Raw genomic sequence first — 15,328 nt, forward strand, 5'->3', positions numbered from 1 at the left:
AGCTCGTCGATCCACGCGCCGGCGGACGCCGCCTCGTGCTCGCCCGTCCGGCGTCGGCGCCGTCGCTCCGCGTCCTCAAGAACGGCACCCACGCGCTCCATCCGCCGCTGCATGCTCCGGACGTCGTCCTCCACGCCGAGGCCGGCGGCGATCCTGTCGGTGATCAGGCCCGCGAGCTTCGAGGCGCACGCGGACACGAAGGCGCTCAGAATCATGGCCATTCCCGTTGACTTCTTGCTCCTCGAAGGAAAACTCCATTGACAGAACAGAATTCCCAACGAGCCCATCGATTTCTTTTTTGGAATAAGTTCACCCTAGGTCCGTTGACTTATTAACGAATCCGATTTTCATCCTCCAACCGAAAAACTAGATACAGCGAGTCCCTCAACTATCAAAACTAGCACGTATGAGGTCCCTTAGCGGTTTGGATGGTGGTTTTGGCTGACGTGGCGCCTACGTGGCTAATTTGACTCGTTCATCATTTGATTTGGCACTTATGTGGCAATTCGATCTAAACAAATAATAAACCCGTGGGACCCACATTTCAGTTTCACACATGAATTAATAAAAAATGGTGGGGCCTACGTGGGCCCCACATGTCATTCTCACTCCCCTCCTCTTCTTCCTCCTCTCTCTCCCCATCTCCTTTCTCAGGCGCAACAGAGAGGGCGCAGCGCGCGGCGGCTCTGGCGGGAGAGGAGGGAGCGGCGCACGCCCTCCGCCGCAACCCGCCTCCACCACCGTCGTCATCCTCCACCACCTCGACCCCGCCGGCGCCGATATCGCAGTAGACGAGCAATGACACGGGGACGAGACGAAGGAGGACAAGAACGGGAGGCTGGCGGCCTGCATCTCCTTGGCATGCTTCCATGTCCCATCGAGGAGTAGCAGCGTCGGGTAGGCTCGCGCGGGCGGAGGCGTGTATCGGCACCAGGAAGCGAGGTCGACGGCGTCCGGTGAAGGGAAGAGCAGGAGGACAAGGCTCAAGATGAGGGGGCCGGAGCCCGGAGGAACTAGAAGGGAGGAGGCGGCGGACGGGGATGATGAGGAGGTTGGAGAGGAAGCAGGTGAGGAGGGGCCGCTCCCTCCTCTACCGCCGACGTGGCGTCGGAGGAGCGCCTTCGTCGCGGGGAGGACGAGCATGAGCACCCGCGCTGACGTGGCTCTTGTGGCTCCTCACCGTGAACCCGCGCTGCGAGCGGCGCGTGCACGAGGAGGTGTGGCGGCACGCGGACGCTCGCCGCGCCGGAGAAGACGGCGACTGTGACGGATACGACGAGCTGAAGCGGATGCACGCGACCATCAGCGAGGCGTATGCGGCTGTACCTCCTCCTCTGTCCCCTTCTCTCCCAGCTTCTCTCTCTGCCAACGAGAAGAACGAGTTGAAGACAGACGGTCGGTCGGGCAGTCATTGACACCGGCGGCAATGGCGGCGGCCTTAGCGAGCATGGACGACGACAACAACTTGGGTCACTAACCGTCGAAACATGAATTCGGCAATAATAAAATGGGGTAGCGCACGAGAACTAAAAGTGGATGGATGCGGAGACAAGGATTTAGACAGGTTCAGACCCTCTCGATGAGAGGTAATACCCTACTTCTGTTTGGGGATTTGAATCCGCCGAGTGTATTATAGATCTGACGATCTAGTTGTCCCATGCCCCCTAGAGGGCCTCGTGCCCGCCTTATATAGGATGGGGGGCAGAATTACAAGATAGAAACCTTAACCAATACGGTATCGGTTTCCTAAATCTACTTTACAATCTTATCAAACCAGGACTTTAGGCCGTTCCATAATATACAGGGAAACGTAATACCCAAGTCATGATCTGTTACATATTCTATAGATATAAGTTATCCCCTATAACTAGTCGGACAACCATGCCGTGTGGGTATGGGGTACCCATAATCTCCACAGTAGCCCCTGAGACCTTCACAGTCGAAAAGATAACCTTTTCTCGAACTAGATTATTCCAAAGCCGAGTGCTTCAATCATCTTCGCCATGATCTCCCTAGTACTTTTTCCAAATCAGAAGACTATGGAGGGCTGAAAAAATAAAGTCAGGTGCATCGACTAGATGCACCTAATAGGTGTAGCCCCCGACTATGTGGTTAATTGAACAAACCAAGCATGTAGTCAAGGAATAAATAATCCAACCAACCGAGTGGTTTCGATAATTGTTGTCAACCAAGCGACTTAATATTAATATGTAGCATATGCGGTGTAAATCCCTGAATAACATGATCCAAGTGATATACCAACTGCTTTATAAAATATGATGAGTGTAACCTAAAGTTGGCTACATCATTGAAAATTCACATAGCAAAACAACTATAAAGAAGCTTGTATGTTGTGAATAAAGAAATTTACAAAGTATTGGGCATATGCCATGTGCACACTGCTTTAAGAGATGTGCTTAAGTCCCTAGAAGACACATGGTTCCACCACACCTGGAAATATATGGCATATGTGGTATAAAATCTGAGTAAATAAACTCATAAAGGATTTACCAACCGCTTGGAAAATGACCAAAATATATAATCAGTATAAGCCATAATATTAGTCAATAAAAATGCACACTTACGTGGCGAAAAGCAATGATATTGTATCCAATCAATTGCTTGATAAACCCAAACAGCGTCATGACTATATAAAAAAGTCAGCGGAGCAGCTATATAAAGCTTTACTGTTTGACACCTTTTAAGATGCATTGTACCAACTCCTAAAAAGTTGAGTAACTGCGATATAAAAGGATTTTAAGGTATTGGGCACTTGATCACGCGCACTTTGGCCTAAGCAAAAAGTGCCTAAGTCCCTAAAAGAACGTGACAGGCCACACCTGAAAATATGGGCTGTAGACATATTAGGCCTAGGCCAAAAAATATGCCTTCGACATCCTTTAAAGGATGACGCATGTAACATGCTCCCGAGTAATAGAACTTCCGGGTGATACAGACTAAGTGTAGCTCATATGAATAGCTTCTGATCTGAGTGATTATCCCTTATGGGATACTCCAAAATAGATATAAAAATTGAATCCCGACTGGCGCAAGTATTTGGTTGATAACCCTTACGGAATATAATAAATAGTCCAGTCTTTGAGCATAGAAAATAGACCCATGATCATGAATTCATGTTGCATGTCTCCGGAACAAGTCCAAATTAAAGGTATGATACTTGTGTTTGAGCTAGTAAGCCCCTGAGCACGTAGTCACAATTGTTCATTGATGGTAGCTGACGCAGTTGGCATAGAGACAAGACGACCAATATAGAGATAATATTGCCCAGCAGAGGTGGCAAAAATATTGGTGGTAGTGAAGATAGTGATACCAATCAAAAGTGATGAAGTTGCACCGCCATGGAGGCGAAGAAACAGCAGTCAGGTCAGCCAGCAATGAAGATGAAGGCGCCCAGCGATAAAGTTGTGCAACCTCGGCAGCGAAATAATCAGTCGGTGACAGACGAGGCAGCTGGTGAAGAAGATGAAGATGCCCACTAGTGGCAACATAATAAGCCATCCGTGAAGGCGAGGATACCAGTTGGTGGTAACGAAAGCAAGCCGACGGTGAAGATGTAGACACGCATTAAAGGCGATGACGAAATCCACCAATCATGAAGATGAAGAAAATAGTCGGTGACGACAAACGCAAACGACATGATGAAGATGACGATGTCGGTGATCTAGTCAATAGCAGTGTCGTAACCAATGATAATGATGAAGACGCTCATCAGCATTTGCATAGTAGGTCAACCGTGAAGGTGAAATAATAAGTCGGTGAAGATATAATCATCCATTAGCAACAGCGGAGATGTCAGGGTTGATGAAGCAGAGGTGCTGGTGATGATGTCAGTGACAATAATCCATCAAAGAGGATGAATGCAAAACTTAATGTTATAACTGTTGTAGATGCTTCACTTGGAGGAGAGTTGATGCTGTTGTCCAACTCGTCTAATCTGTGTTAATTGGTTGATAACTCCAAAGTCATTGTGGATAAAATCTCAAACTTGATACTGGAAAATTTTGAAGTAGATTGTGGCGGCGTGGAGAAGCCAAAATTGCTAGTGTAATAATTGGAGTCGCTGAAATTAAATGTTGGTTCTGAAGCGAAGACGAAAACAATAACTTCTAGAGTTGACTCATTGATTGATTGATTGCTTCATCTTGACATAAAGCTTGTCGAATTTTGAGAGTCTTGTATTTATGTAGCCCCCGACGCTTTGGTTAGTTGGGAAACAACTGAACATAGAGTCGAGCACAGTAGCTTCTTGTCGTCAAATAACCATAACTTGAGTGAATATATGTGTTGAGGATGTCCGCGTAGAAATATTGAAGATTGGAACACCACTTGTTGTAATAAAATAACACGGCATCATATTTAGTGACGTATGCCGAGGTGTCGAAACTCTTGTAGTCGTCGTGGTTGGTGAAATAGCAAAGCTTGCGAAGTAGCAGCAATAGAGTTTGCCGGTGCCGAAGATAATAAAGATGAAGTCGCTCTACCATGATGACAAAGTTGCCTTGCCGTGATAAAGTGAACACGAGTCGGCGGCAATAGAAGCAAACCGGTAGTGAAGACGCGCACTTGTGAAGATAAAAGCACCAGTCGGCGGCGGCATAACCAGTCGGCGACGGAAGACGATGATGTCCATCAGTAGTGGTAGCAGGGCACTAGTCAACAGCAGACGAGATGACCGGTGGTGAAGAAGATAAGGCCAATCAACACTGGCAGAATCATGCAGCCATGGAAGTGAATAAACTAGTCGGCAGTAGACGTAGACAGTTTGCGTTGAAGATGATGACGCCTTTTAGCAGTGACGGCGATGTAGCCAGCCGTGAAGAAAATAGCATCAGTTAGCGTCATAACAGGCCAGCAGTGCAGGCGGAAACACCAATCGGCGGCGGACGAGGCGGCCGGTCGGTGAAAACGTAGACGCCCAACAACGGCGGCATAATAGGCCAGCCGTGCAGGCGGAAACACCAATCGGCGGCGGACGAGGCGACCGATCGGTGAAGACGTAGTCGCCCAACAACGGCGGCATAATAGGCCAGCCGTGCAGGCGGAAACACCAGTCGGCGGCGGACGAGGCGACTGATCGGTGAAGACGTAGACGCCCAACAACGGCGGCATAATAGGCCAGCCATGCAGACGGAAACACCAGTCGGCGGCGGCGACAGCAAGCCGGTGGTGCAAGCCGGTGGTGATGTTCTGACTGATCCATTCTTGGAGCGTAAGAGATAAGCTTAAAGCCATGAATCCCTTTTATGCATATATGGATCTGGATCCTGCAGAAATATCTGATGTAAATATAATACTCGAGGAAAATTCAAGTATTTTAAAATATTTATAAATATGTATTTCTTCTCTTATCAATTTTGATTTCCCCGAGCGGATGATTCCTTACGTTTAAACACTCTGTCCGACTAGTCATAGCCCCCAAGCATCGGGAGTCGGCCTAGGCACTTCCCAAACATGCATATGAGTGACATGAGTTCGTCATTAATGGAACAAAGTTTCACGAATCAGAATTTACTACTCGGGTACTTTTGCAATTATTAAGAGCAGAAAATAAATTTATCTCATCTCTATGCTTTTGATTTATTCCGAATAATACTTAGCACCTTACGTTACTCGGTCCATCCAACGAGCCCCCGGGTGCTAGGAATCAGCCTAAAGGCAACTATCCATTGGCAAACCAAACGGAAAGCATAGGAAGATAGAACTCCATAACTCGATAGGAACTTTATTGTTACTCGGATTATTTCACAAGCAATCAAGATAAATATTATGAAAAATTGTTGAAAAAATATGATATAACATCTGTAGCCCCCGACTCACTACTCAATGGAAGACCAATTGGTGTAGTGAGACAGAGGAAAATGAAAATATCATATAAAGAAAAATATTAATGATGACTTAGCTTTGTAATATTCCCCTTGGTGATGGCAGAGGTGGCCAATGTGGGAACAAAGTCATCCATCAATGACAATGAAAACACCAGACGGCGGCGGTGGAAGCAAGTCGGTAGTGTAGATGATGAGGCCCATCAACGGCGGCGGAGTCCGCCAACCGTATAGGCGAGGACACCAGTCGGCGGCGACGGAGGCATGCCGGTCGGAGAAGACGTAGACGCCCAACAACGGTGGCATAATAGGCCAGCCGTGCAGGCGGAAACACCAGTCGGCGGCGGACGAGGCGGCCGGTCGGTGAAGGCGTAGACGCCCAACAACGGCGGCATAATAGGCCAGCCGTGCAGGCGGAAACACCACTCGGCGGTGGGCGAGACGGCCGGTCGGAGAAGATGACGATGACGCCCATCAGCGGCGGCGGAGTCCACTGACCGTATAGGCAAAAACACCAGTCGGCGACGTCGAAAGCGGGCCAATGGTGAAGACGTGGACACCCATCAATATTGGCGATGGAATAGGTCAGCCACCAAGGCTAGGGCACTAATTAACGATGACGGAGACGACCGGCAATGAAAGTAGAAGATCATCTTCGGCAAAGGAAGATGGCCAGCCGGCGCTGCACGTCGGTCAGATTGAGCCCAGCTTTAGTTGTGTCCTCGTTGGATATGTGAATACATGCGAACAAGCAAATCAGTTTGATTAGAAAACAAGAACAAATATGCGTGCATGCTACTGTATATGCTCTTGTATATCAATTGAATAGAATATTCTTGTTGGTTGACCGTTGTCAAGCTTGCATGCGAGATGCATATGTGTAGGCGCCTGGATCGTCGACAGCTCCGTGCGGCTGAATCGTCGGCAACGGATTCCTACTCAGCCGTTGTACTGTAGACGTCCGATCACACCAGCTCCATACGTCGAGCGAAGCGTACGTGCTGGCGCCACCTCCCACGCAGCTCGCGGCGCACAACCGATCGAACCATGCGGTGACAGCAAACGGCGTGACCTGAAGGAGACCGTTCGGCCGCGCATGTGCCGCTCCAGAAAAAGTCGCGTGTGGCTACCAATCGGATCGGCAACGACGACGATACTGCAAGCAAAAGCAATACCATAGCAGATCAATCTGCATTTAGAAATTAATCTAACAGAGCAACAGATTGGAACGAGAAACCTGGCGTCTCTTTGTAGATTGATTTGATAAGAAGATGATTCCAATGGCAACAGATTCCACGGGCAGATGAAAAGAAAATACTGAAGTTGAACTTGATTTTTTCTCTTGTTCTGTGTATGGATCATGTTGCTATATATCCGGCTCCGGCGACTTGATAAATATGGAAGGTGGAAGGGCAGCAGCGGCTCCACGGCAGACTCGAAGCCCTGAAGGTCAATTTGATCTTGGCAAAATCAGTCTCGCCGAATCAATCAGTCGACGTACACGCCGGCAGCCGGGTTGCGGAGTCGTTGGAAGATTAAACCCGGTAGTCTTGGAAAATTGGCTGCTGGTCTTGCCGATCAAATAGAGAATTCGGCGGCAACAGTGATTAGGTCCATCGCCGAGATTAATTCTTCCATGTACTTAACAGGCATATGCCTTAACCACTCGGCCAAAGCGTCGGGGAGTAGGCTCACGGCCAGTCGGCTACACAGCGACGCCACCAATCCATGAGCCGGTAATATTGGAGATTAAATCGTTGAATCTCGCCGAGATTGATCTTCGTGACTCCAACGACATCGGAGATTGGTTCCATCACACTCGTCGATGAGAACCTCGACGCGACTCCTACCTGGCGCGCCAACTGTCGAAATATGAATTCGGTAATAATAAAATGGGGTAGCGCACGAGAACTAAAAGTGGATGGATGCGGAGACAAGGATTTAGACAGGTTCAGGCCCTCTCGATGAGAGGTAATACCCTACTCCTGTTTGGGATTTGAATCCGCCGAGTGTATTATAGATCTGACGATCTAGTTGTCCCATGCCCCCTAGAGGGCCTCGTGCCCGCCTTATATAGGATGGGGGGTAGAATTACAAGATAGAAACCTTAACCAATACGGTATCGGTTTCCTAAATCTACTTTACAACCTTATCAAACCAGGATTTTAGGCCGTTCCATAATATACAGGGAAACGTAATACCCAAGTCATGATCTGTTACATATTCTATAGATATAAGTTATCCCCTATAACTAGTCGGATAACCATACCGTGTGAGTATGGGGTACCCATAATCTCCACACTAACATGTATGTTTTTCGTCTCCGTGCCAAATCTGACATCATGGTTGCAGTCTTGCAGATGGCCGGCCTCACTGTAGTGAACACGAGCTCATGCATGTCTCGAGCAGCAGCAGCAGCAGCAGCAACTGCTTGTTGGTGCCTGCCACTAATCCTGTTGGCTGTTTAGCTCGATCTGTACACTAATCCTCGCTGTACTGAGCTCGAACTCCGCCTCTCCTCCTCACCGCTGTGCAGCATCTAACATGATGTGGCGGCGCGGGAGCAGGCACCGACCCCGCGGCCTGCCACCACCGCCGCCTCTCCGCTTCGTCGGCATGCTCCTGCCGGCTGTGAGGCGGTGCCGCGGCGCGAGGAGATGGCTTGATGAGGAAGAGGGAGAGCTGAGAGGGGAGAGGGAATGACATGTGGAGTCCACGTGGGCCACGCCATTTTAAAATTATTATTTTTAGCTGACAGGTGGGCCCATGGTTTTTATTAATTTTTTTAGATATAATTGCCACGTAAACGTCACGTCAATGCCATGTGGGACGGAGACCTAGTCAAACCAGCCACGTAGACACCACGTCAGCCAAAACCATCTTCAAAACCGCCGAGGGATCTCATTTGCATCGGTTTTGATAGTTTAGGGACCGGTTATATCTGGTTTTGGGTTCAAGAATGAAATTTGGATTTGGCGTAAAATTAAGGGACCTCAGATGAACTTATTCCTTCTTTTTTCTTCTCTCTTTCGAGCCAATCATTTGGGCCGACCATTCGGCCCATAGGTTACAAACAGGCCGGCCCGTTTGACTTCCTCTATATCGTAGACGCCGCCACCAGGCTGCTAGGGTTTTCGGCACCGAGCTCGCGCCGCCGCCATCGCACCGAAGGAGGAGGAAGAGGAACCCAAAGCTCGGCGCCATGGTCAGAATCCCCGTGTCTCGTCCTTCTCTCCTCCTACTCTTTGCCCTGTTTAGATTTTGCTTGTTTCTTGCCATTTCTGTAGTTGCCTAGATCGTGCACGATCTTGGGTGTGGGTTCCAGCGGCTCAGTATCGAAAATATGCCAAATTAGGCTGTTTTTGGTTGGCTAGTCTGTGGATGTCATGTTTTCGGCCTGATTTAAGCAGGGATTTGCTTTGGTGGCTGCATTATCATAGAGTTTGTTGTCTAGGGCTTTTGCATCTCAAGTGTACAGCCCATTGGACGGTGTTTCTGATTTTTCCAAAGAGGAAATGAGCCGTGGTCTCTGTTATTTAGGATTTTCAGTATTTGAGATATTGCTGATCCGCCCTTGCAATAGAGGATGTTTGCTATCGGCATGATGGCTGTTATCGTTTGCGCCTCTTGAGCTTCTGAGCTGAAACCTTAACAGAGAAAGTGGTTTCTGCTTCTCTGTTGGCTGGAAGTATATTTGGAAATTGAATTATGCCGAATTGTATGTTAGTGTGACTAGTTATCAGTGGGTTACCGTGCTACTTTGTAGCATCTTATCTTATACTCCTACTAGTTAGAATAGGGTGGTATCTTTAGTATTGTGTATTTCACTTTAAGTTAGGGTAAGTGAACCAATTTAAGGGTTCTTTTATCCTATTGTACGTTGGCATTAAACTAAAATTTATTTAGGTTTCATTATTTTGGTGTTGGACATGTCATATCTGCATGTGTACTAAATCCTTACACTAATGTGATGCCTGACATATTAGTTTTCAGCAATCAGCATCATTCTATTGTCTAACAACACTGTTCTGCTATTATCCAAAAAATAATCCTTTTTAGGAAAATTCTAAAATAATTAGTCCATCCATTCTGGAAAGCTTGTTGATACCAGAAGATATTACCCTGTTATGAGCTATTTTACCTTTATCCTTTTCTAAAAGACCAGCCTCTGATGACGTATGGTTTCTTATTTTTGTGAATGAACTGGACCTGAACAGTACTGGTTACAGAAATTAGCGCGACATCTTCTATATTTTCTATGTATGTTAAGAGTTCTTGCTTAGACATTTCCTGTTTGGCGTTCTTAAATCACCCTGAATTCACTGGTATAATTTAAGTGCCATCTTGATTTCACAATTGTCCTATTTGTCTTACATATGACCACTTGCTTCTGTTCTTTCCAGTGTGTGTTGTGTGTACTGACATGCCTGTAGCTTTTTGGTTTTGTAGTTCTCTGTATTTGCATTTCAAATCAGTTAATCTGATATTGCAAATAAGGCATTAGAAAGTGAGCACTATTTATACTTAATGTCATCTGTATTCTCGTAGTATTGAATATGTTATCACTGTTTTTTAGGTGAACGTGCCAAAAACTAAGAAGACTTACTGCAAGAACAAGGAATGCAGGAAGCACACCCTTCACAAGGTTACCCAGTACAAGAAAGGAAAGGATAGCCTTTCTGCTCAGGGGAAGCGTCGTTATGACCGCAAGCAGTCAGGATATGGTGGGCAGACAAAGCCTGTTTTTCACAAGAAGGTTTGACCTTGATTTCTCTATGCCTTGCGAATTTAAAGGATAACTACTAGCTTGTTTTGTAGTGTTGCTTCTGAGTGTTAATTTACTTACCTCTAATATTTGTTGTCATTCAGGCCAAGACAACAAAGAAGATCGTTCTGAAGCTGCAGTGCCAGAGCTGCAAGCACTACTCTCAGCACCCGATCAAGGTCTTTATCAATGCTTTCAGCTTCTTTTTTTTTTTTTCCTCATCATGTTATAGCATTCGGTTATTTAGAAGCATCTGACCCGTCTTGTTGCAATCTGACTTCAGAGGTGCAAGCACTTTGAAATCGGTGGAGACAAGAAGGGCAAGGGAACTTCACTCTTCTAAGATGCTGATATTGCCCTGTTCCCCAATTCTCTGCCAGGAGTTAGCATTAAGAATGTTCTTGTCTTGCCTTTCTAGTACGACAAGTTATATATCCTCTTGTTTTCAGTCAGGTCTTTTTGATACATCACTACACTACTAGTATGTATGTGATGATAAGTGATTATCGTTGTCACGATCGTTTTGATTTTCGGCGTTCCCTTAGGATTGGCTGGAGATGCTGTGTGATTGCAACTTGTGAGTAGTCCAGTCAGCTTCTCTGCCCCATTTCACTGGATCAAAAGGATGAAAACCTGTCATACTGTATTGTTCAATTCTTGGTTTTTGACTGAGTACGTGTGTACGCGTAGTACTCTTACCTCGCCTAATTGATCATCATATTAGATGACTGCACGAAGACCAAGGAAAGTCATCATATTGGCCTTACAATCTGAGCAAATCTTTTTTCCTTTTCACAATTTGTCCCAATGAGTTATTAAAGACCAATGAAAATCATCATATTTGCCTTACAATCTTAGCAAACCTTCATTCCTTTTTACAGTTTGTTCCAATGGTTTACCAAGTGATGGGTAGTTGTAATGGTATTGAATAATAGGGCATGTACGATTGAAGTTCTCTCGTTCCTATCAATAACCGGCTTTAAGAATACATCAAATATCATTGCTAGGCTCTCTTGGCTCTTGGATTAGCAAATACATCATAATGTATTTTCTTATCAAGCATAATCATGGTGGTAGGTTACAGTTTACGATAAGAACTGGTCACTCAGGTGCTATGATGATTACTCGTATCTCTTTAAATATTGATGTCATCCATATAAAAAGAAAGTTTCATGTTTCTTGGCCAAGCTATGAATTCAAGGTATGTTCTATCAACATTCTTTCATTACATCGAATTTGTAGGGCGCCTTAGAGCAAGTATAATAGTAGGCTATAAGCTAGTTAAATGTTGAGTGGAGGAGAAAAGAGAGGAGAGAGATGACAAGCGGGCTATAAACTTATAGCCGGCTTGGACACAAGAACCAATAAACTCATAAACTCTGTGAGAGAGACAAGTGGACCCTGTATTAATTGTAAAGAGCTAACTATTATATGATGAGTAGACTAAAAGAAGGCTACAAATAACCTTATAGCCAGCATGTCGGCTATATTATTATCCCTGCTCTTAGAGCAACTCCAACAGAATCTCTATTTGGCTCTCCAAGTTAAAATTTAGCTAGCACAAAGAAAAAACAAGCTCCAACAGCCTCTCCATCCGGATAGCCAAGCCATCCGGATGGCCAAATTGTTCCTCCGGCTGGCCAAATGTAGCCAGCCTCTTCCACTAGCCAAAGGTGGGTCCCACCACCACTCCCATCCTCATCCATCCTCTCTCCTTGCCGTTGCGCCTCTGCGCGCGCGCATGGAGCCACCGCCGCCGCCGCCTCGCGCACCAGCCGTCGCCGCTGCGTGTGCCGGGAGCCGCCGCCGCCGCCGCCATGCGCACCAGCTGTCGCCGCCATCGCCGCTGCGCGCGCGGGGAGCCACCGCCGTTGCCGCCTCGCGCCTCGCACACGAGCCGTCGCCGCCATTGCCGCTGCGCGCGCGGGGAGCCGCCGCCGCCGCCGCCTCGCTCCTCGCGCGCGCGGGGAGCCGCCGCCGACCGCCGCCGCCGCCTCGCGCGCGCGGGGTGCCGCCGCCGCCGCCTCGCTCCTCGCGCGCACGGGGAGCCGCCGGCGCCGTCGCCTCGCGCCTCGCAGGCGCCGCTGCCGCGCCGCACGGGTAGCCGCCGCCTTGCGTGTTGGTGCCTCGCGTGCGCGGGTAGCCGCCGCCGCCGCCGCCTCGCACCTCGCGGGCGCCGCTGCCGCCGCCGCCCGCCGCTGGAGCCATCGCCTCCGCCGCTGCCGCCGCTCGCCTCGCGCGCTGGAGCCGTCGCCGCCGCCGCTGGATCGATGCGACCACGCGGGAGAAAAGGAAGGGGAAGAGAAAGAGAAAGAGGAGGAAGAAGAAGGGAATGGAGATGGGAGGATGACATGTGGGCCCCTTTGTGATTTTGGAGATGTGAATAGAGAGACTGTTGGAGTGCACACCTAGTTTGACTATCCAAATCAGTTGGAGAGTTGGCTAAATGGGTATTTGGAGAGTCTAATTTGGAGATGCTGTTGGAGATGCTCTTAGCATACCATCGGCCTTTTGATCTATTGCCTGCCAACGAACTAACTCTGCTTTCTAGGGATTGACAAAAATTTGCTTGAAACGATCGAGGATAGGGACGCACAAAACCTTCGTTGGACCACCCCTCCATCCCTCCTTGACATTGTCTCTGATTTAGACTGTTCTTTTGCTTGTATCAATAAACCTTACATATAGGACATGCATATAAGTTGGCGTATTCTTTATAGAACAATATGCAATCGTTTGGATATGCGTGTATTTTTGTCACGACCGGAAATAACCCAACGGGCGTTCCTTACGTGCGTGTGTTATTCCTTGTCCCAGGAGGCAAGGTACACCAAAAGTTGATACAATTCAGAGTTTACCAAGCGGAGGCGTAAATAGTTAATTGTTACATGGGCAGCGACGGCCCAGCACACTCAAAGACAACGAAAAAACAGCGGAAGACTAAGGCGACGACCACAGGCGCTTGACGGCAGGCACGAGCTAGACACCAAAGCCTTCATCATCCAGGGGCTCCTCTTCTGGGTTTGGGAAAAATTGAGCAAGACTGAGTATAACCACCGTACTCAACAAGACACACCCACAAGTGCAGCATAAATGCAAAGGAGTACAATGGAGTTATAATATAGGGGTTAGGTTTTGCAATAAACAGCATTTAAAAGGCCCTTAGTTGCTCAAAGCTATTTTGTAAACACGATTCTAGAGCTGTACAATATTATTAACCAAGGCCGTGAACCCACACGAACCTGCCTTAACCCAAGGCCTACGATGATTCAGACCGAACTGGCAACCCGACCCTGGGTCCCAGCTCGTCCCAAGCCAACCCAGGCCAACCATTCCACATTTTAGTTGTTAAGCCGGTTTTAAGAATTAAAACACTAACTTGGGTACATTGCTCGGCTTGCCCATAACCGAGGGCGCGGCTATTCGAATAGATTATACTCTGATCAGAGGTGTACATCTTTACCCACAAGACACATCTTCCTCACGCGTAACCACGTGCCACATACCACCACGGTATACGGACGGAAGACGTGACATAGTTTCCAACCCATCCTAGCCATAGACAAGAGTACCGACCCAACCCCACCTACGGCCGGAACCCCCGAGACAGGTAGGCAGGACTTAGCCCCTAGCAGCAGGACACCGGTCCTGTGCCATGACATCTCGACTACCGGGCCGCAGCTCGTGTAGCCTTCATTTGCCCTAGAGATGTCCATCGACCCCCGACTTCGTCCATCTCCATCCGTGTACTTTTGTTTATAGCCAGACTGAGCCACAAACTAAGCCTTACCCATTAGACATGTGGAAGTACGATAGTGCTTTGCAACAGAGGCCCGAAGACCGGTCCTTGTATGGCCGAGGTGCTACCATCAAAACCATGCACCCCGAGCCCAGCCTAAAACCATTTTGAGGGTTTTGAATAGAGGGAGAGGTGTGAATCCAATTCCACAATAATCCAACCATTCCATGGTGTCCAAGTGATATGAATATTCCCAAAGTCTAGAGTTATAAAACCACCTAATGTTGCCTAATTAATCAGCGAAGCATCTACCTAAATTCATACTAGTGGAGCCATGAATAGAGTGCCCACTAGCTGGGGTTTTGTTTATTCTAGGGTGAACAAGGTAATAATAACAATAACCACAATAATAAGGTCATAACAAAGGTAAATAGGCATGGCTAAATAAAACAGTGATAACGCGGGAATTTAAATAAAGCGATAATGCAATAATTTAAATCAAAATAATTTTATAAACTAGGATCCAATATGTTCAAAGAATGATGTGACTTGCCTTGCTCGCTTTCCCAAACGTCGGCTTCAACCTCCACGAAGAGCGGATCTTCCGAAGCTGCAGCGTCTACACGACCAACGGAAAATAAAAGGGCTTTTACTCTAATAAACTCCATATAACAAGCAGGAACAAAGCACAAAAATGGGTTCTTGACTTCTTAAGGAAAAATTAGAGACTTGAACGGTCCAATTCCGAGTTCAAATGGCCAGGTTATGGCCATTTGAAGTTTATATGCTCTTTAAATGAATATTTACGAATTTCTTCGTTTAAATTTTAATTTAAAAATATATTTATTGCGTCAGCCGGGGGGAGAGGGCGCGCGGACCGGGTCCACGGGAGTGGGACCCACGCGGCAGCCTCACGGTCCTCGGTGGACCGGGTGCACCCGGTTCACACCGGGCGGCGCCGTGGGCCCCACGCGTCAGCCG

The 15,328-nt window shown here is 47.6% G+C and overlaps 1 protein-coding gene across 1 annotated transcript; it reads left to right on the forward strand.

Moving 5' to 3' along the window:
• The first annotated feature begins 8,959 nt into the window (after positions 1 to 8,959).
• LOC127778530 (60S ribosomal protein L44) lies at positions 8,960 to 11,336 on the forward strand. Its single transcript, XM_052305150.1, has 4 exons — positions 8,960 to 9,048; positions 10,420 to 10,599; positions 10,713 to 10,787; positions 10,892 to 11,336. The coding sequence occupies exons 1-4, from the start codon at positions 9,046 to 9,048 to the stop codon at positions 10,949 to 10,951; spliced, it is 318 nt and encodes a 105-aa protein (XP_052161110.1). The 5' UTR covers positions 8,960 to 9,045; the 3' UTR covers positions 10,952 to 11,336.
• The last annotated feature ends 3,992 nt before the right edge of the window (positions 11,337 to 15,328 follow it).

This window comes from Oryza glaberrima, chromosome 7 (assembly GCF_000147395.1).
Source record: "Oryza glaberrima chromosome 7, OglaRS2, whole genome shotgun sequence".
Classification (NCBI taxonomy): domain Eukaryota; kingdom Viridiplantae; phylum Streptophyta; class Magnoliopsida; order Poales; family Poaceae; genus Oryza; species Oryza glaberrima.

What these genes read in the sequence shown, in the direction of transcription:
- LOC127778530 (XM_052305150.1), top strand. An exon ending in AGCCTGTTTTTCACAAGAAG is followed by an intron (nt 10,600 to 10,712) that starts GTTTGACCTTGA and finishes GTTGTCATTCAG; the next exon opens with GCCAAGACAACAAAGAAGAT. An exon ending in ACTCTCAGCACCCGATCAAG is followed by an intron (nt 10,788 to 10,891) that starts GTCTTTATCAAT and finishes ATCTGACTTCAG; the next exon opens with AGGTGCAAGCACTTTGAAAT.